The sequence below is a fragment of the Micromesistius poutassou genome (genome assembly GCF_964030765.1).
Source record: "Micromesistius poutassou genome assembly, chromosome: 12".
Taxonomy (NCBI): domain Eukaryota; kingdom Metazoa; phylum Chordata; class Actinopteri; order Gadiformes; family Gadidae; genus Micromesistius; species Micromesistius poutassou.
The window spans coordinates 19,835,841-19,856,539 of NC_140282.1; the positions used below are offsets into that span (position 1 = coordinate 19,835,841).

At 40.5% G+C, this 20,699-nt stretch overlaps 3 protein-coding genes across 3 annotated transcripts in view; 1 reads left to right on the plus strand and 2 right to left on the minus strand.

Annotated features, from left to right (window-relative positions):
- The window catches only part of LOC311356613 (SHC-transforming protein 4-like), a 9,874-nt gene extending 8,148 nt beyond the window's left edge, over window positions 1-1,726 (minus strand). Inside the window, exon 1 of the mRNA XM_084476393.1 lies at window positions 571-1,726. Within this exon, the coding sequence (XP_084332519.1) occupies window positions 571-1,071 (501 nt within the window). The 5' untranslated portion in view covers window positions 1,072-1,726. The remainder of the gene's footprint in view (window positions 1-570) is intronic.
- A 2,147-nt stretch (window positions 1,727-3,873) lies between these two features.
- orc6 (origin recognition complex, subunit 6) lies at window positions 3,874-8,390 on the minus strand. The gene is made up of 7 exons (XM_084476450.1): window positions 8,264-8,390; window positions 7,789-7,915; window positions 6,984-7,147; window positions 6,658-6,747; window positions 6,123-6,232; window positions 4,468-4,548; window positions 3,874-4,198 (listed from the first exon to the last, which is right to left on the minus strand). The coding sequence occupies exons 1-7, from the start codon at window positions 8,326-8,328 to the stop codon at window positions 4,050-4,052; spliced, it is 786 nt and encodes a 261-aa protein (XP_084332576.1). The 5' UTR covers window positions 8,329-8,390; the 3' UTR covers window positions 3,874-4,049.
- Window positions 8,391-8,648: 258 nt separating this feature from the next.
- Window positions 8,649-20,362, plus strand: vps35 (VPS35 retromer complex component). Its single transcript, XM_084476127.1, has 17 exons — window positions 8,649-8,724; window positions 9,829-9,924; window positions 10,359-10,455; window positions 10,814-10,937; window positions 11,445-11,627; window positions 12,258-12,477; window positions 13,612-13,695; window positions 14,197-14,306; window positions 14,564-14,660; window positions 14,753-14,901; window positions 15,457-15,664; window positions 15,944-16,099; window positions 16,897-17,019; window positions 17,145-17,324; window positions 17,508-17,747; window positions 18,725-18,868; window positions 19,035-20,362. Exons 1-17 carry the CDS (start codon window positions 8,722-8,724, stop codon window positions 19,212-19,214), a joined length of 2,394 nt encoding a protein of 797 aa, XP_084332253.1. The 5' UTR covers window positions 8,649-8,721; the 3' UTR covers window positions 19,215-20,362.
- Window positions 20,363-20,699: the final 337 nt, after the last annotated feature.

Consider the following 20,699-nt stretch of genomic DNA (forward strand, 5'->3'; position numbering starts at 1 on the left):
TCAGTTTCTTTCTCTCTGACAGCAGATCTAGAAAGGAGCACAGAGCCAGGATGAGTCACTACTGCCCACACAGGTAGCTTTGCTTGGAGGGGAGGGGCGGAAGAGGGGAGTCTGAGCCCAGCAATGTCTTTGAGTGTGTGTGTGTGTGTGTGTGTGTGATTTTGTTTGCAAGTAACATTAAAATCTAATTACAAACCATTATAACTCAGCAAATGCTTTTTTGCTCTTATGTATTTTCATATTCAGTGGGAGCCACAGAGTATGAGTTGAATCAATAATCTGTTAAATGCAATGAATAATCACAATCAAAATATCGGGTCAAATAATCGCAACTATCATTATTGTGCCATAATCATTCATTCCGCCCTAGTGCATGTAGAGCAAGCATTAGATGTGAAAGTGACTATTGTAGGATCTTGACAGGGTCAAAAGTACATGACAGTAGCACTTCATCACTAATCCCCGAAACACATTTAGGGAATTGTTTAGAACTACAGCAACTCAAAAATGCTTCGACTTGACAAACAGGCTTCCTTGATCATGTGGATGCTTTGATGAACATGTTTGTACCTCCACATGGTGATGATGGAGCACCGTGTTCTCAGGGCCCGCCTCTTCCAGGGCCGCTATCTTCAACCGGGACAAACCACCTTGCTGCGGGTGTAGGGGACCCCCCTGCAGAGCCACGGGCCCCTTGGTGGTGTGGCAACGGGACGCTTGGCCCGACGTCCAGTCCGTGTCCGGGACGTGCCGCTCGTCCGCATGTCTGTCTACGTTTCTGTGGCTGCTTCTGTGGGTCAGCGCCCCCAGGCCTCCCAGCAGAGAGATCCCCGCCATGCGGGGGATAAAGCCCCTCAGGGTGCTGCTCTCTCCGTCGGGGGCCCGGGGGTGGGGGTCCTGAGCCTGCAGTGAGGCCCGGGGGTGGGGGTCCTGAGCCTGCAGTGAGGCCAGAGCTCGCGGGTCTCCCTTGGAGTCCTGGAGCCGGTCGTCCAGGGAGCTGAGGGAGTCGTTGCGCAGGCGGCTGTACTTGGTGCGCTGCAGCATGCCTGGGGAAGAGACAGCAGACAGCATGGGAGTCAGACCTCAGACCGCTGGTTAGGGAGCTGGTGGATGACTTCCTCATGCTGTGAAGTGATGTTTGGTCGTACATGTTGATGGTACTCTGGAACCTGACATCACCCTCCAAGGATATTACAGATCCTGGCAGGCAATCATACAACATACAGCTGCAGAGCTGAACATGTGTACAAATATCGTTTGTGCTGATTAGAAATGGCAGTTCATCATTTTGATCCAGATTTCCAGGTCTGAAGTGAGGTGTGGTGATGAATTGAGAAAAACATGGGGGAAGTTTCCTTCTGTCCCACAACCCCTTCTATAAACATACGATGTGGCCATACTCAGCATTACTGTACGTACACGCTTGGTACTCACCTGTGTGATAGTGGTGAGGCTCGGCTTGGTCTAAAAGCTGTCCTGATCCAGTGTACTCCACACCGAGAGGAGTTCCATCACAATGATCTACAAACTCTCTTACTCGTCACCTCTCTGCTAGACTCAGCTAGACCAATAGACTCCTCACCAACTCACAATCTCTCTCGCTGTCTGTGTGGCAGGGCAGCTTTCATGAATGAATTTTTCTCTTTATGAATGAGATTCTTTCTCTCTTTCTCTCTCGCTCTCTAATGTGTAAACGGAGCCACCCCTCCTCCTCCTCTTCCCCGCACTTCCAGCCAATCAGAGGCCTGCAGGGTGACTCATGCAGCACACACATCACAGATACACACACATGCACACACACAGACACACGTCAAACACTGGTGCACAGCGTCTCAATCAGGAATTGATGAAAACAGCTAAGTGGAATAAAACGCCATTGTCCGGCTACGCAAGCAGTTAAACTAAAGCTCGAGGAGGATATTCGATTTATTTCAAGTTACTTTCAAAGTGTAATAAATGTCATGTTACTTATTACTCCCACTTTAAATGCATGAGTAAAGTCACAATATTACTTACTTTTGCGTTTATGAATAGTCCCAGATCCACAATTTTTTTTAAACCTATTATTATATTAAATAGGCCTACTATATATTATTTTTAAAATAATTACGATCATGCATTACAGCCCTTGAAAATAATGATATTGTTGATCAAAAACGTTAGTTTTTGGGTTATATATATATTTATATATTATATATTTTTATATGAATGTAAATAAGGTAGGCAGAGTGCATTTAAAAAAAAGCATAAAAAATAGAGCTTGGTAATAAAATCAAATATTACGGTGGAGGATCCCTCAGGTCCCGCTACAAAGGTCCTGGCTTTCAAAAAGTCCTAGCAACGACCAAGCAATCACCAAGCACGCAAAAAAATTGGAATTTTGTTGGTTTGGGGATGTCTCCAGAAGAAAACTTTTATCTGAGAAAATTCCAAGGTTCGCTCTTAACTCGACTCATGAACCCTATGATTTTAAAGTCAATGGAGACAAAAGACACAGTTTAATAATCGTACAACCTTCCTACCGTCCTATTTCTCTCATAGTATTGTGCCGTGTTTCCTCTTTTTTTTCTCCTTGTTTCTTCGCATTGTTTTTCGGTCCTGATTTTCCACGGAAGTACATAAACATTATCAAAATTACCATTAATTCTCCCCTTGGCGCCATCTTGTGATGATCTGGTGTAACACTTTTATTATAATCTGGAGAACATTGTTGTATAGGCCTATATGGGGCCGATACTGCTCTATAATAACGACAACACTTGGAGGAACACAATGGAGGACTTAAAAATGTTCAACTTAATAAGTGAAACTCACAAGACAATCATTCTTTGAACTTCCGAATGAGTTGATGTCTCTACAAATGTGTTAAGTTGGCGTTCTTAAGGGATAAAATTGCAGACCTTAATAACATTTCCATATCCTGTCCACTAATAAACAGATAATGCTCCATTCAGCCATGCAGGTTAAGGATTCCTAATGGTGGCCTGCTGCATTTTTTCCAAGTAGGCCTACATTGGGGAAACATGGAGAATAAACCTTAAAACACCTTATTTCAGTTATGGTAAACAGCAAACTGTAACAAATATTTGGCAAATATTGATGTAGGGGTCAAATGTTTGCAGTAAATTTGATGCAAATTCACTTATTATTTTTGGTCAGGCAAACATTTGTCAGAATAAGAATTACTTGACTTTGTAGCCGTGTTCAGACATGTCCTACCTCAGCTGGACATCTGGTACCGCCATCGCTAAGAGCAACCAAAGGTCGATCAGCTAAATCTCTTCTCTATCTTGGGACCACAGTGGTGGAACGAGCTCCCTGCTGATGTCAGGACCGCAGAGTCGCTCACCAGCTTCCTCAAAAGACTCAAAACCCACCTGTTCAGAGTTCACCTAAACTCTTTATAGCATTCAGTCCCCCCGCCCACCATTGTCTGTTGTGATCGCACCATTGTACGTCCTGGCACTTAATGAACGTACTTAATGTACATTGTATTTATTCATAGTAGGCTACTTCTTTGTTGAAGTAAAGGGCAGGCCAGTTTGCCTTGTGTGGAGAATCGCTCGCTGTAATGAAAAAGACCAACCTGGAACATCCTTACAGCGCTAAACATGCTAGGCTAAGTGAATCCCTGGGGCAGTTACGCAAGGACAAAATAAACGCACTTAAGCAAAGTTTGGGTGCCCAACAAGCAGCCTTCACCAGACCAAGTTATGTGGTGGGGGAGTTATTTTTATAGGCCTAAAAAAAGTGTGAAACAAGTTACGAACATTTATACCATATCATAGTCACCGAGCCGATATGTCCCTAGTATCCGGTCTTACTTGGAAATTCATAATTCCTCAGAGGCAAGAATATCATTTAATTCTTTAATGCAAACGTGGGAAAAAAAATATTAAATTAGGACATAATAAATAACGGACATTGAAAAACTGTAAAGCCATGTTGTTAACTATAATGCCTATAATTGTCAAACTCAATTCCTAACGATGTCCAATCAATAAAAACAATTCTAAAAGGTAAAGAAAGAACAATATCTTCAGGGCCATCTATGAATCACATTTCTCTGCATTCGATTTCAAAGCATTTTCTAGAATTTTCCTCTTCCACTCCTCATAGTTCTGTCCAATCTCCGTCTTTCCCTCTTCTGCCTTATCCTCTTTCTTCTGTTGCTTAACGGATGATGGCAGACAATCCTCTGGAAGAGAGTTAATCAACATTACATACCACCTTTTATAAGCTTTAAAATATCTGATGTAAACAAATACATTTTTTAACTAATGCTGAAGAAGGCAATTGTTCAAAATTAGAAGCCAAATATTCTATCAAATGCATGCTTAAAAAAAGTAACTATGGAGAATTGTGGCTATTGTCACACTCCAGAATAGTTCTAGGACAATCATCTTATTCAATCCACTTGCATGAAAACATTGAAGATGTTCGTACAAGAACGGTGTTTTCACTCACCTTCGACCACTTCAAGGTTTTCCAATGGTTGAAGTCGTTTCGGTGCTTTTTTCTTCGGTGCCATTTTAGTAGAAGGTTCCTCTGTAGAGACAGAACAGTGAGAGGGCCACACAATGTACTCTTACAACGCATCAGCCCAAAATGTGTTAAATTTAGATCATGTAATTTTTAACACAATTATGATCAAAATAAAGTTAATGTCTTCTGTCTAGGGTCTATACAGATAAGGTTGGAATGTAACCTAAACCTCATTCATTATTTTTCCGTCCTTATCATCAGACTCTTAGCCATTTCACTTAGTTTTTACATCCTACTTATGATCTTTGACATTCAATATGGTTTTGTTAAACAGATCCCTTTGCCTAATAGGCCGAACCACAAAAACCAAAGAAGGATCCCTCCTGTACTGGTCCAGATAACCCTCTTAAAGTGAGATTGAACAGAGCTAAAACACCAAATAGCAACACAACTCTCAGATAGAGTAAAACTTGTTTTCTAATGCCACCCACAACGTAAAATGGAAATGACTAAGAGTCAAATGACACTTCTGAATGTCATTACTCAGACACGGCCCTTTGGCCCTACATTGACCCAAGTGAATGCAAAGATGTGGACTCCTCCCAGAGGTAAGCAATGTGTTGCCTGTCTCCGCATTCACTGATTGGTCAAGCAGGCAACAGTTGAGGGTTTTGTTTTGGACAGCCAGACATGAGCATTAAATGAAGGCATCTGGCGTAATCAAAACACAACTTTCAGTTGGTTGTAATACACCAACTGATTTTCAGCAGTATTTAAAAAGAATTTGTCACACATACATGCCTTGCATTTAAAGGCTATACTGCCCCCTTGTGTACCTGGTACCAGGTACTTTTAGTACCACCTCTGTCGAGGTTCCAAGCGAGCGGAGTAGGTACTTTTGTGTGACGTAAACAGGCTGCTGGCCACTGATTGGCCAGCGGCTGCAAACGGGAATAATCACTCAAAGTTAAGTTGTGTCCGGCGTGGCTGGAGTCCACGGACCCGCTCCCGAGGGGGACACGGATCGGCGTTTTGCCGTGTGTGTCGTTCCTTTCCCGGGGCTAGAGTTAGGCTGCGCGTGGTTGTGTGTGTCCGGCGTGGTTGTGTGTGTCCGGCGTGGCTGGAGTCCACGGACCCGCTCCCAAGGGGGACACGGATCGTTTCACTGATCCGTGTTACCGTATGACAACAATAACAATAGACGTGCAGTCATTGCTCTTTTTATTTTATTTTATTTCCCATCATAACCTTTCCCGGGAATCAGGAAATAGCCTTGATCAGATTCCGATTTCCCGGGAATCCCGTCTCCAGGTATTAAAACCTAATGACGACCCGCCCATGTTGGAGAGGTTCTTTTCTACGACCAGCCCACATTGAAGAGGTACTTTTTTAGATGGAAACGCGACGTGCCTGGATTCCAAACTGAGTCGTGCCGCACTAAGTCGTGGCGAGCTGGTACTGTCGGTGGAAAAGCGGCAAAATGCCGCTTTTCGACCGACAGTACCAGCTTCTATGAGGTAATTATGACAGTACCAGCTTCAGCTTCTATGAGGCGATTAGGAATCGACAGTGAAAATGGTTGAGATTCTTATTTACACACAAGCACAAGTAATTGAATGTTTCACACTACTACTCACTGCAGATGTCCTGTCCAAAACTCTGGAATTGGACAGAAAGACGACCAAAGACAGCCTTCTTGGCACCAGACGACGCTGCCAGCTTTTGGTCAACTTTTATCTTCAGACATCTACAGTATATGCAAAAACATTTTTGAACAGATTGAAATGAAAAAACACAAAATAAATCACCCTAGTTCTCTAAGACCTCTGCTGGTTTCTCATCGCTTGCCCTCCAGCTTCTCCCTGAAGAAATACTGAAGGAAACAGTGACTCCGCAAGAATAGTCTACAGTGCCAAAGGTTGGTCCTTATGGGAAAACTGAAAGTGCAATTCTGCAGCACCCTGTAACCTAGCTAGCAAGATGTACATTTTGAACTGAACTTGAACTTGAAATTGTTGTTTTGTTTTAATAATCTAGACTATAAACATTATATACAAAATAATGATGCATATAATGATGCATATCTTTATAGCCAGGGAGCCCCGGGTAAGGGCACACAGGTTCCAAACCTCTGGATGATACAAATAAAATGAACCAACTGAATCCACTGACCTGCAGGCCGAATAGAGAGCAGTGGTGGTGAAAAGAGGTTTAGACAGGTCCAGCTCCTGTTGCTGAGCAGAAGGGAGGCTTTGTTTGTACCTAAAAAAAAAAGACAGACCGAAGGGAAATTCAAATGTCTACCATAGAAAACAATGCAGTACAAAGACAGACACAAAACAAATTGTGATGGAAGTTACGTGAAATGTACAGTTTTGAGATATTGCTCATTTAAATTTCATTAACTAAATTACCCTTATTATTCTGGATATATTCATCATTTATGCATAGTTTTGTCATGAAACCTCAGAGAGAAAAATAAAAAAGGCTGACCACACCTTTCCAGTATTTGTGTCGCTACTCCAACTGCTTCCACGCAGCCATACTGAACCCCCAGCTCACTCAGACCTGGGTGACGTTCCAGACCCATCAAACACTCCATGGCCTTAAGGTTACTCAGGTATAGCTTCTTAGTTATCCCAGAGAGTTTGATGGCATATTCCTTAAGAAAAGAAACAAAGTTAGTTATTTGCTCCATAACGTATATAAGGGATCCAAGGGTTTAGGAAGAATTATGGGGGGCAGCAAATATGGCCAGTACATTTTTCCTCCATTTACTTCAGGTCATATATATTACAGCAGGCATGTACAGCAAGAAAATGTAATGTTAGTAAAATGTAATGTTTAAATAATTGAGAGAAATAGAGCCCAATATTTATTTGTTACACCTCCTAGACTGTATGTACAAGTTAGACTGATATTATACAAATAAAAATGCCTGCCAGCTCGTACCTCTGTCTTATCATCAACAGCTAATAGCTGACAGAACACTTTACATTTTGGATTCTCTGCTTACTGGGAGGGTCCAAAGTCCTTTATTTTCCTTTACTTTAGTAATACAGTAGTATTTGTATAATTTGAGAATCAACATCTTCCTATTGCTGTGCATGCTTCTAAGAAACGCCCAGTGAGACAACATTAGTTTAAATGGGCGCTGAAAATAAAAGATCGGTGTGTGTTTTTACAGATGTAGAATTAGTTATTTTCATCAAGCTAAACACACCAACTATTGGAAAATTACAATTAGGATATAGTCATTGTGATGGAGTAGCGGTGGTGGAATTGCAGTGGGAAAATGCTTACTTTGTCGAGAGGCATCTTCATGTAGGAGGCTGCCAAATCTAGACATATCACTGCTTCACTGGTTGGTGTAACTTTGTTTAGAGCAATGCACTTCACCTGAGACAAACGGCCGTATTCTTCTGCCTTTCTGTGAAGCAGAAAAAATGTTTCAGTGTTTCAATGTTTCAGTGAGACTTGCAACATGGCTGGTATCTTCGCTATTGTAGTTGGTTCCGTTTACGTAGCTCTACAGATAACTAACATTATTTAGCGTTGCATACCGCAGAATACAGTCAGATCACAAAAACATTTGTAGACATTTTGTGCATGTTTGCGCAAAAGTGTTTTGGGTCACAAATGGACATTAACGTTATATGGACACGACCTAAACTTGTAGGTTATACAGTCTACGTACGCAACTCAATAACAGGTATACGACCAACAACTTTAGGTCAACAATATTAAGAATAATTTGCTAGATAGTTTAAAAACTCACCGAATTAATTTCGCAGAACCGATACCCATTTTGCCAGCAAGTTTGGCAAATATTTCCATCTCCATTTAGACTATATTCAAACGTGCCAGACTAAGCTACAGTCGCATCTTGGTCGAACGTGTTTTCGTGGAAAAAAATGGCAAAAAAAGACACTTCGCACGCTGATTGGCTGGTTGAGTGATTGTCTGCTGCGCGTGCGCGACTTTTTAATATTTATCATAGTTCTAATATAGCTTTGCTTTAAGTATTAAACATTTACACATGTGAACATTCAATGTTTTAAAAAACGTGTTTTCATATTTTTTTTTAAATACAGGACTTATCAAAACCTCAAACATTATTCTACACGCTGTGGTTTATTTTTATTTAGGCCAAGCGGAGTTCCTGGACGAGGCTGTGTCACATGACAAGGAGCAGTCCAGGCCCCCAGTTCACCCACTCTGACACGGCCAGTTATTATGGTAAGTGCGCTACAATATAGTTGTAGTACATCGTTATACATTCCCTTCACACCGTGTGGCTTTATGCATGTCATGGACTTGTGTTGGTCTGAAGGAGCGATGCCGTGCTCTGTCGACTATCGGTGAGGCCTAATGTGACCCAAGTAACGTTAGCGAACGGCTAACCCCTAAGTTGCTATACGTGTTATTAGTAATGTATCAAATGTCACAACAATTCCATTTGTTTACAAAAACGGACCCAACAAAAGATCGCGTTTTCATTTGTAATACCAGTTGCACGATTGGAAGTGGAGTGAATCTTAGCTAGCGACTGCTAACCTCTGCTGTGCTAAATGGCAATGGCACGTCAATATGTTGCTGCAGTTATCTGGTGTGTTCCCCGACGTGTCACGTACTTCTCCATACGTGTAGTTAGGCAAGGTTTCCAGACCTTAATGTGCTTTCTGAAATGCTTCAACTCTTATCTGTGTACGTTTTGAATAAGTGCAATTCCGTCCCAAGTCTCCCCGCCCTCCTCCGCATTTTGTTTTCTAAGCACCAAGCAGGAAATGGGCTTTTTCTTTATCCTCTTCGTTGTCTGCCCTGATTTGGAGCAAATTCGGACGCGATTGCATATTTAAACATAGCTATCTATATGCCTAGGACTGACCGTATATCGATTATGTATTTTATATGGTCAGCTGTACTTGCTTCCGTACAATTGGGGCTGTTAGTCCCTACCTTTACCTGGCAATTCATGCGAGGAAATATTCATATGAAAGCATTCCTGTACTAATTTATTCTGCCTAGCTTTACTACAATATCATGGCCGTTTAGAACTGTTATTTATAATAATTATTAGATCAGGACTATTCGTAATTTTCAAGAGCATGTCTTTTTCGACAAGGATTGCGGTTTTGTGTCTAAATACTGCCACCATCAGTTAGAAAAAGAAGCATGTTCGATTTCGGTATTAAAGATTTATGCGCTAGACCTCACGCTCAATTACGGTACAAAGACCTCAAAAGGGGTCGTATGTTCATGGCTTCATTAAATTAAAATGATTTAAAATGTTATTTGGGGAATGGCGTTTATTCGTGTTAAAATTCCTGCAATATCTTTCAGCCTACTACCCAGTCTCCCCAGGATGAGCAGGAGAAGCTTCTGGATGAGGCTGTGCAGGCAGTCAAAGTCCAATCCTTTCAGATGAAACGATGCCTGGTAGGTTGAACATCTTTTCACATTGTTGTTGAATCAAGATGCCACTTAATTTTCTACACACCCACATGTATTATCCCTTCTGACACATTATTCCCCTCATGTTCTCAATAATCATAGAGGGATGTATCACTACACACCTACCAAATATATTGTCAAGACAATGTCAAAAAAGTATATTAATACAAAATTAGCTAAACTCCTGTTTTTGAAAGCATCCTCAAAGTCCAAAACAAACCATTCAATCAAATGTAATAGAATCACAATGGATCTGATGGAATATAATTTGCTGATGCTTAATGCACAACTTGGTAACCCTTAATAACTACATAATTAGAAGTTAATTACATATTTCTGATGTCCCTCACTTTGATATAAGCTAATATTTGATGTTATTATATGTATATATCTCCTGTTCATGATATATGTGCCTACAGGACAAGAACAAGCTAATGGATGCTCTAAAGCATGCTTCTAACATGCTTGGAGAATTGAGGACCTCAATGCTGTCCCCCAAGAGCTACTATGAGCTCTGTATCCTTTGGTACATTGAGAAATGTGAATATGTTTTGATTGGTGAGATGTTGTTTTTACGTTCAACACTACACATCTTATCTTTGATTATCGTTTGCTTAACAGTGTTAAGATGTTTCTTTGAATGTCTCTTGTATGATTTTCATGCTGCAAGGCCCAGGAAATAACATGTTTAACACATACACATTACAGTTTATGGCGTAATGTGAGGTAATATGTTATCAAATGTTACTAGAATGTAATTTGGAGTCTTAACAATTATGTATTTGTATGTATTATTCTTACATTATTCTGTTATTCTTAACAAATGAGGCTTTGATACATTCCTTTGTCTATTGGGCCTTAACTGTGAGTGCAGACATGGCCATCTCTGATGAGCTGCACTACTTGGAGGTCTATTTGACCGACGAGTTTGCCAAGGGCCGCAAGGTTTCTGACCTTTATGAACTTGTCCAATATGCTGGCAACATCATTCCTAGGCTGTAAGTACTCTTTTTACTCACTAGGCCTATACATTCTTGTATTTACCTCAATCTGAGGACCAGTGTGCAGATTTAGAGGGAAGAATAACAATGGGTGTCACCAGTGACATGGTTGCAAGGGTAAAGAAATTTGAGAGAAAAATGCAGCTTTTTTGGGTGTCTGTCAAAAAAGTGGTTGTACAAACACTCTATGACTTGGTGACGCATCATTGATGGTACCCATTATTATTACACTTTATTCACAATTATTACTGCATGGCCATGGCCAGTATGTTTTATTTAGCAATCACAAATTAATCATTAATGGACAAACATATTATGAAATACAAAAGTGTCACTATTTTTTAAACGATAACAAGCCATAATACTGTATTTACTGAACAATATTTATCCTATATTTATTTTCAATAACCTGTATACTTTTTCTATTATTGTAAATTTGATTCCTCAGACAATCAAGAGAAGAATTTTGACCACTAACAAACGTTTCCTCTTCTGCTCCACCAGCTACCTTCTGATTACCGTAGGGGTGGTGTATGTGCGCTCATTTCCTCAGTCCCGAAAGGACATCCTGAAGGACCTGGTAGAAATGTGTCGAGGTGTCCAGCATCCTCTCCGGGGGCTGTTCCTCAGGAACTACCTGCTGCAGTGCACTCGCAACATCCTCCCAGATGATGGGGAGCCGCCTGAGTATGGAATCTTTATGCTTTTTAAATGGTGCATATTTTGCCATCAGGTTGAAAGTTTAAAGCCCATTATAATCTAAAAATTTAAAAATATAGATATATAAAATAAAAAAAATGGTTGGTTACTCATGTCATTAAGTTTTAGCATCTAACCAGGCATCTGGTGGCAAAATAATTGCCCTTTTATTATATTATATTATAGCAGTTCGATTTTTGGACTAATTATGTACCAGTGAGGTATCTTAATGCTCTTTTTAAAACAATGAACTGATAATTTTTAAAGCAAAGGTAGCCCTCTAAAGTAAATTTATTTTTAAAACGTAGAGGTAAAAACTGTTAGAGGTAAAAAAGTTTACGCAACCAATCACATTATCATTGACAACCATTAACCTTTGACCATTCTAAGTAGCATGACTAGATGTAGATGCAGTCCTTTTGTGACTGCATCTACATAGTAGACTGTCGTCGCTGCACACTAGAAAATACTTGTAGACTGTGTATGCAATGTTGCATAATAGACCGAATCAGCTTTCCATTCTAGATCTAGTGGTATTTGGAAGATGGTGTAAGCACTCTGTTCTTAACAACATCATTGTTGTAGCCCTCTAACTCCTTCACCTCTATCTACCCACAGAGGGACTGAAGAGATGACTGGGGACATTAACGACTCTATCGACTTTGTCCTGCTTAACTTTGCTGAGATGAACAAGCTTTGGGTGCGTATGCAGCATCAGGGCCACAGCCGTGACCGCGAGAAGAGGGAAAAGGAGAGGCAAGAGCTTCGGATCCTGGTTGGAACAAATCTTGTTCGCCTCAGCCAGCTGGAAGGAGTCAATGTGGACAAGTACAAACAGGTTTGTCACTGCGAAGGCATTTGTGCCTCTAATCACACACATTTTGTTGTGATGAAGTACATGCTATGCTCTTGTTACCACAAAGGATGGTGCCACACACCAAATCCAGGCGGGTTGCAGCAGGCTATACACAGTAGCTATCAAATGCTTCACTTTGGATACAAATCAGTGGATGCTTGATGGCACCATCATTAGCCATGCTGGTCATTAACAGATTAAAGGACCATACCTGTCTGGGTAATTAATCCATTTTGCGTCCCAAGGCCACAAACCCTAAACAGAAGTGGTAGCACTTTTGTCTTAGTGATAAGATATTGTATTATAAAGTACTTGTATGGCCATTCACTTTATTTTGTCCACAAACTTTCACAAACGATGTACAGACATGACACACATTGATTCCAAAAGAGAATTTGCTCTTGTTATGTTTAAAGCCATGGCGAGAGCATGCTCACGCTACATTACACTGGACAGAACGTCACAAAGTGAAACTCAAAGTCATTGAACTAATCATATTGGTAACAGAGGATTTGTGTGAGGTCAGGAGAGTCCGCTGCGGGCCTATATCAGTTTAGGTGATTATCATAAATCGGAGTAATGTGGCACAAATGCTTGATCTGATCCCCTCCCTCATTCAGCCTGTGAGACCCCTTGTAGTCCGGTCAAAACTGTTTTACTGACACTGTGAGAAGTGAATTACAGTAGTCCAGTCTATGAAGGTGTGGGTTTAATGTACATTGTTGGCCGATAAGACTGCTGAATTTGTTAGTCTTTAAATGCTGTAATGGGAGTGATTTATTTTTACTAGACATTTAAGCCCGACAGACCCAGTACCGGGCCCAAATTCCATTTGACATCAATAAAAAGACTTGACTATTTCATCCAAATTTTAATATGATAACATTAGGTTATATTAAACTGTATCTTAAAGTTGCATTTATCTGCCTGTGTTATGCTGAGGAAGGAAATTTTCAGAGGAGACATGTTATACAAAATGCATGGTTTATAGAAGGAAATATGTTATTTAATTTGTATCATTTCAATAATAATAATAATAATAGTTATTACATAATAATAGTGCATCGGCCAGTATGTCTTTTTATTAAATCTGTCTCATAAACTCTTTGTCTCCAGGTTGTGTTACCAGGTGTGCTGGAGCAGGTGGTAAACTGTAGAGATTCACTTGCACAGGAGTATCTCATGGAGTGCATCATTCAGGTAGATGTGACCCCAACTGCAGATTGACCGTTTACAATGACTGTATGATATATCACACATGTATAACACCTACGTTCATGTATTGTATGTGTGATTTTCATTGTGGACCCTGGATTCAGAATAAAGACATGTATGTAGATATGTATGTACGTTTGTTTCTGCCAGAACCACAGCTAAGCTAAAAATTTGGAAAAGTCATATCGGTCTCATTGAAGGCCACCTTGCCCTAGAAACATAAATGTGCAGTAGACACTACCGTAGTGAACTGCTTAAAATAACCACAATTTTATGTCTGTAATTGCAATCCATGTCTTCACACTACAAATGAAGCCAGTTTCCGTTAGTGGTAATCTTTGTGCTATCTTAATGCTGCTTAATGGCAACGATAATGCATGAATAATCATGGCCTAAAAACAAACATTCATGCCGCATGTATATAAGAAGAGTTTATTCATGCAGTATTAGCATCACATTCAATTCTATATCTCTTGTGTTTCTCAGGTGTTCCCAGATGAATTCCATCTTCAGACACTCAACCCGTTTCTTCGCTCGTGTGCTGAACTACACCAGCACGTCAATGTCAAAAACATTATCATCGCGCTCATTGACAGGTACATTTTACCTTGCACTTTTCTCAAATTGCTACAAATCTAGCACAGGTAGCCTTGCTTGGGATTCGTTTTCTAGCCGAAATAAACAAATACAGGTGTGTGTGTGTGTGTGTGTGTGTGTGTGTGTGTGTGTGTGTGTGTGTGTGTGTGTGTGTGTGTGTGTGTGTGTGTGTGTGTGTGTGTGTGTGTGTGTGTGTGTGTGTGTGTGTGTGTGTGATTTTGAGCGCTCAAATGTTAATACCTGCTCTATTTCTCAGATTAGCACTCTTTGCACACCGAGAAGATGGCCCCGGTATCCCGGCTGAAATCAAACTGTTTGACATCTTCTCCCAGCAAGTGGCCACTGTAATTCAGGTATGCATGGTGGCCATCATATATTACCTAGCTTACAATACATCTGCATGGGGTCTTCATACTCGTCTCCAACCTCCTTTCCCTTTCTCTAGTCTCGCCAGGATATGCCATCGGAGGACGTGGTGTCCCTCCAGGTGTCCCTTATAAACCTGGCCATGAAGTGCTACCCCGACCGTGTGGACTATGTGGACAAAGTCCTAGAGAGCACCGTTGAGATCTTTAACAAGCTCAATTTGGAACAGTAAGTTTGTATGTCTGTCATGTTTTCTTATTGCATATTATGCTTGGTCTTAATTATTACAACGTCAGTTGCAGTATTGTGCAGTTATTATTGTACACGATTGTGTTTCTATGCACAACAAGTTAGAAACAACAGTTTTGCTTGAAATGTTAAGTGTTCAATTCAAAAAGTTTGTTCCTCTTCGCTTTGGCATGTCAGCAAAAACCAAACTTGAGTAAAACGACTTGTCTGCAATTTTGACAACTGCAAACCACTCTTTGGGCGGTATTTAAAGTTGAAACGAGGAATGTACAAGCATAACGCCAGCGTTGTGCCATACCCCAGAGGTTTAATTAAAGTGTAAATAAATACACAGAAGTAATTTGAAATGTATTGTAGAATATTTTACATATAAAGGTATACAAAGCAAGTAAAGGTATACAAAAACAAGTGTATTATGTTCTTTCACTTAAACTTTAGTTAGTGCCTCCAAGCATAAAGGTTGATATTATCGTCAACTGTGTATCTTTTACACATATCTTAAACACTAATATCTCCTTTCCTTTGCTTGTTCAGCATTGCAACCAGTAGTGCCGTGTCCAAGGAGCTGACTAGGCTGCTCAAGATACCAGTGGATACCTACAACAACATCCTTACGGTTCTGAAGCTCAAATATTTCCCACCTCTCTTTGAGTACTTTGACTTTGAGTCACGCAAAACCATGAGCTGCTATGTCCTGACCAACACCTTGGACTATAACACTACCATCGTAGCGCAGGAGCAGGTGAGTTCCCTATAGAGCCACCACCACATACACTCCACAATTATGAAGGGAAATGCTCATTGTTCAGTAAAAGCAGACGAAAATCTATTATCAAAACGTTACAACTAATAGCAAGATGTTGCAATTTTAAGCTGTTGAGTGACAAAGTTATTTCAAGCAATTCAAATACCGTTGCCAAACACAGGTGCCAAACACTTCCAATGCAGCAAAAATCATCTACAAAAGATGAAATACATTTTGATCTCCCCTACTTCTCACATCCTCGTTTCGTCCTCCCAGGTGGATGCCATCCTCAGTCTTGTGTCCACACTAATCCAAGACCAGCCAGACCAGCCTGCTGAGGACCCCGACCCAGAGGACTTTGCTGAGGAGCAGAGTCTGGTTGGCCGCTTCATCCACCTGCTGCATTCAGACGACCCTGACCAGCAGTACCTGGTGAGCTGCTTATTCCTAATCACTTAGCTTTTATTATTTTCCAATCACTTTTTTTTTCCTACTTTTCCTTCTAATCATCAATTAAGAACCATACTCTTCTGTTTAAATGTAAAACATCTCTTAAAGTGTGATTTATTTCTTCTGAATGTGATGTTAGTAGTAGCATTAGTGGTGTAATGGATCAGGGCTGCAGTTCGGCCTGTATGATGAATCCCTTAAGGTTGAACAATTTTAGTGAATTCCACTTTACTGCTGCTGCTACTACTTGATAATTCCCTAATACTTGAGGTTGGATACAGTGAAGAACACACAGATGTGTGTGGCTCTATTTCTATTTCTCAAAGAGGGTGAAATAGAGCCACACCATCTTGTGTGTTCTTCACTTTAACACAACCTCAAGTATTGGGAAATGATCAAGCAGAAGCAGTAAAAGTCTAATTCACAATAATTCACAACAGCAATTGTTTAATTTGCCAATCAAAATTTTAAATCTTAATTTTGGAATATTTTATAACCATCAGTTATGTGATCTTAAATCCTAATGGATAAATCAGACCTATATGCATTTTGTTGACTGACACTTGAAATTACAACAACAAAACAATTTTAATATATGATGGGCAAAAAGTAATGGCTAGGAGCAACCAAGTTGTAAAAACCCCTCGCATCGTACTCACTCATTCTTAGATCCAAGTGGAGGTGGTGGTGATGGTCATTTTCCATTCCCATTAAAGAGCTCAATAAATAAAGTGATAATGATGTTTCTATTAATTGTGTTACAATTCTGTTTTGATCAGATATTGAATACAGCCAGGAAGCATTTTGGAGCAGGCGGGAACCAGAGGATTCGTTACACTCTCCCTCCGCTGGTGTTTGCTGCCTACCAGCTGGCCTTCAGATACAAAGAGAACTCTTCTTGGGTACAGCGATGCTCTTCTCCTTTCATCTGAAAACAAATGTTCCATCTATTCCAACAGTAGACCAATGAATGCCTCTGGTATAACGTGATGTTAAAGTTCTTCTTCCTATCTAAACTTCTGTTCAGGATGACAAGTGGGAGAAGAAGTGTCAGAAGATCTTCTCCTTCGCCCACCAGACCATTAGTGCTCTCATCAAGGCAGAGCTCGCGGAGCTTCCCCTCCGGCTTTTCCTCCAGGGGGCGCTAGCAGCAGGAGAGATCGCCTTCGAGAACCATGAAACTGTAGCGTACGAATTTATGTCACAGGTAAAAGAATTAGACGTTCACTTGTTTTGAGTTTGAGACACTGTATATTGTTTCACACATCGGGTTGCCTTCCTGATGGCTCTGATCTTACTTCGCTCTGACAATGTATCTCCGCCGTCAGTTCTTCTTTGCCCCTTAACAAACGGCTTCTTTTCTCTTTCCTTCCATCCTATCCTCAACCAGGCCTTCTCTCTGTACGAGGATGAGATCAGTGACTCAAAGGCCCAGCTCGCAGCCATTATGCTCATCATCGGCACCTTTGAGCACACCCGCTGCTTCAGTGAGGAGAACCATGAGCCTCTGAGGACCCAGTGTGCACTGGCTGCCTCTAAGCTGCTAAAGAAACCTGACCAGTGCCGTGCAGTCAGTGTCTGCGCCCATCTCTTCTGGTCTGGCCGGAGCACAGAAAAGAACGGGGAAGAGGTGAGCTGATGAACAGCGTATTTCGGACAGTTATGTGCTGTACAAGGGATCCCAATCGGGCGTAAAGCGTCTGGCAGGAAAAGGGACCCACCATTATGAATGCTGATGATACGATCATCACGAATGCTAGCTTTGTTCTGTGGAACCACCACTCCAACCTGGTCTATGACAGAGATAGAAACGTATGGTTGGGATTTTAGTTGGACCATATTTGCTTGCGAAACAGATGGTTTGTTGAAAATTCGGATTAGTATTGTTCTAAAGACTGGACAATGGACAATATTTCACATTAGTACAGTATATGCTACACGTGAACCTCCTAAGATGGCGCAATTTGATTGGTTCGCTATTCCCCACTACTGGAAGCTTGTTGATTGAAAACCTTATGTTTTTGAAAGTTTTGGATTACGTTTTGAAAGCTGTTGGACTACCATATGCTGCTTTGCGTCAGGGTGCCTGCCTACATACGTTTTTCTCATATTATATTATCGCGTAATGCGCACTGTGCCCCATATGATAACATTAGATTGCTATTTTTAGCCCTCTGCCAGCACTAGTAATAGTGTGAATTAATCAAATTAATATACCTGCAAGTTGCTCTTTAATATAAAGGACAGTGTGTTACACTAAGGGAACTCTATTTGCAGGCTTTGCTGTCTTGTGTGTCTACGATCAAAGCATCGGTAGTCACATCTGTCAGAGATCAGCATCTCTGTCAGATCCTGTCTTTCCCCAAAGTTACTTAACAAGGCATTCATTTGTTGTAATGTATAAAGCCTTCTAAAATGTTATTGTATGTCTTATTTAGCAGTCTTTAAATCAATTAAATCAAACTGACACTATTTGCCTGTTGTCCTGTATGTAGATATAAAACATTTTTGATCGTTTTTTTTGTCAATTTGGATGGTTCAGAAAGTGAGTTGAGGCAGTAGTAGTTGCCAAGCTGCTATCAGTAAAATCCAATCATGTTGTTTCAGATCCGTGATGGGAAGCGAGTGATGGAGTGTCTGAAGAAAGCCCTAAAAATTGCAAACCAGTGCATGGATCCGTCACTGCAGGTCCAGCTGTTCATTGAAATCCTAAACAGATACATCTGCTTCTATGAGCGGGAGAATGATGCGGTAAGAAACAATAGATTGTTTCGGAATAAGTGTTTTGGCCAACAGTAGTTAAAGCAAGCAGAGAGAAACACACTTGGTCTTTACTTTTAGGATTAATTGATTGATCAATAACAATAAGAAAATGTCACATTTGCCACCCTTGCTCTCCGTATACCACCTTGTGCAGGTCACTGTTCAGGTATTGAACCAGCTGATCCAGAAGATCCGAGAAGACTTGCCTGGTCTGGAAACAAGTGAGGAGACTGAGCAGATCAACAAGCACTTCCACAACACCCTGGAGCATCTCCGCTTACAGAAAGAGTGCCCTCAGTCTGAGGGCCCTGCCTATGAGGGCCTGGTCCTCTAAAGGGATGAAGGTTTCATGATAAATATGAAAAGATAAACAAATATATTACAAAACAATCTCTTAATGATGACCAGGTTAGGTTAATGATATAGACCAGGTTAGTCATTCAAAATGTCAGGGGTATCTTAACAGAAAAACGTATAGTTTGATGCTGCAGCACCATATATAAAACCAGGCAGGGGATGGTGACCCCACAGAGTCCGGCAACTGTCCTTCTGCCGTGTCAAAACACTGTTACTCTGCATTTAAATTTTTAATGACCTTATATATATTTTTTCTTTGCAGTGTACCCTTGTTTTATGACCACTTTTTCATAAATGATTTGGAATAATCTCCATTGCATTATGGTGAACAATAATGCTTCAGCCTGGCATGCACACTTTATTAGCTACCATCCCACTTTGTTGACTGATGTGATTTATCTGCCATATAAAAAAAAGTAATGTTTGTTCTTGTCGGTGTGCATAATGGATTCCAGCAATTCACATGAACATAATAAGAAAACATTATCTGCCAAATAATGAACATGAAAAGTCAAGCTTTTTGTCAGCTTCTGTAATTGATTCTGTAACTAACTTATATCTTCAGGAATGTAATTTGTCCCAAATTATTCCCTGAAAACGTATGTAAAAAGCATGATGGGAAGCAGGGATCCTGTCCAACTTGGTTATAAAACCATGTTTATACCACACAGCTCCTGTTGTATTTCCCTGCGTGGAAAATAAAACAAGCTAGGTCACATCTGAGGCACTTGGCTTCCTGTCCTGGTGAGCCATCAGCTTTTGTACTACATTGTCCAATGACATTATCCCTGAAAAGCACAGACAGCCTAACTCTTCAGAAACTATTCTCAGAATGGGCACTGTTAATCTTTGAGAAATGTATCAGAAAAGATGCCAAATAGTCCATTATTTGAGCTGTGTCTATGTTAAAATGCAGTTGTTTTTTTGCAACTTTCACATTCCACCAACCTTAACTTAAATTAGTCAGTTTTTTGTGGTCTATTTGGTTTCATCAGAAAGCTTATGCTTTATCTTCGTCACATAAACACCTGAATCCCATCTCAAATGTTTATTGTATGTATAACCTACTTGTAAATCATAAAAAAGTCAATAACATTTGAAAAAAATAAACAAATTCTAACCCTTCATGTCTTAATCTTTATTTTGTATCTAGTATAGTGGGTATTTTTTTCGCCTTTTGAACTGAAGTTTTATGATGCAACCTTTGCTCATTCATATTCTACTACATATTGTATTGCTGCGTGTTATACATGCATACCTCTGATGAGCCATTGTTGACACCATACTTGTCAATTGTATGCCACGTAGAGGTCTTGGTATGGGCGACAGTGAGCTTACAAATGTACTATGTGAACAGGCCACTCACATTACATTGCTTATTGTTTTTGTTCCAGATCCGTATAAATGAAAACCCTATACCTGAGTTGACACTCTGTGTGTGGCGATACTCATGTAGCCACGG

Bases quoted from the DNA above. Each gene is read 5' to 3' on its own strand.
- orc6 (XM_084476450.1), bottom strand. From the start codon at position 8,328: ATGGAGATGGAAATATTTGCCAAACTTGCTGGCAAAATGGGTATCGGT. The intron at 7,916-8,263 runs GTGAGTTTTTAA...TCTGCTTCACAG, and splicing joins GGTTCTGCGAAATTAATTCG to AAAGGCAGAAGAATACGGCC. The intron at 6,748-6,983 runs GTGTGGTCAGCC...TTTTTTTTTTAG, and splicing joins GCGACACAAATACTGGAAAG to GTACAAACAAAGCCTCCCTT.
- vps35 (XM_084476127.1), top strand. The intron at 9,925-10,358 runs GTAGGTTGAACA...ATGTGCCTACAG, and splicing joins TTCAGATGAAACGATGCCTG to GACAAGAACAAGCTAATGGA. The intron at 15,665-15,943 runs GTGAGTTCCCTA...TCGTCCTCCCAG, and splicing joins CCATCGTAGCGCAGGAGCAG to GTGGATGCCATCCTCAGTCT.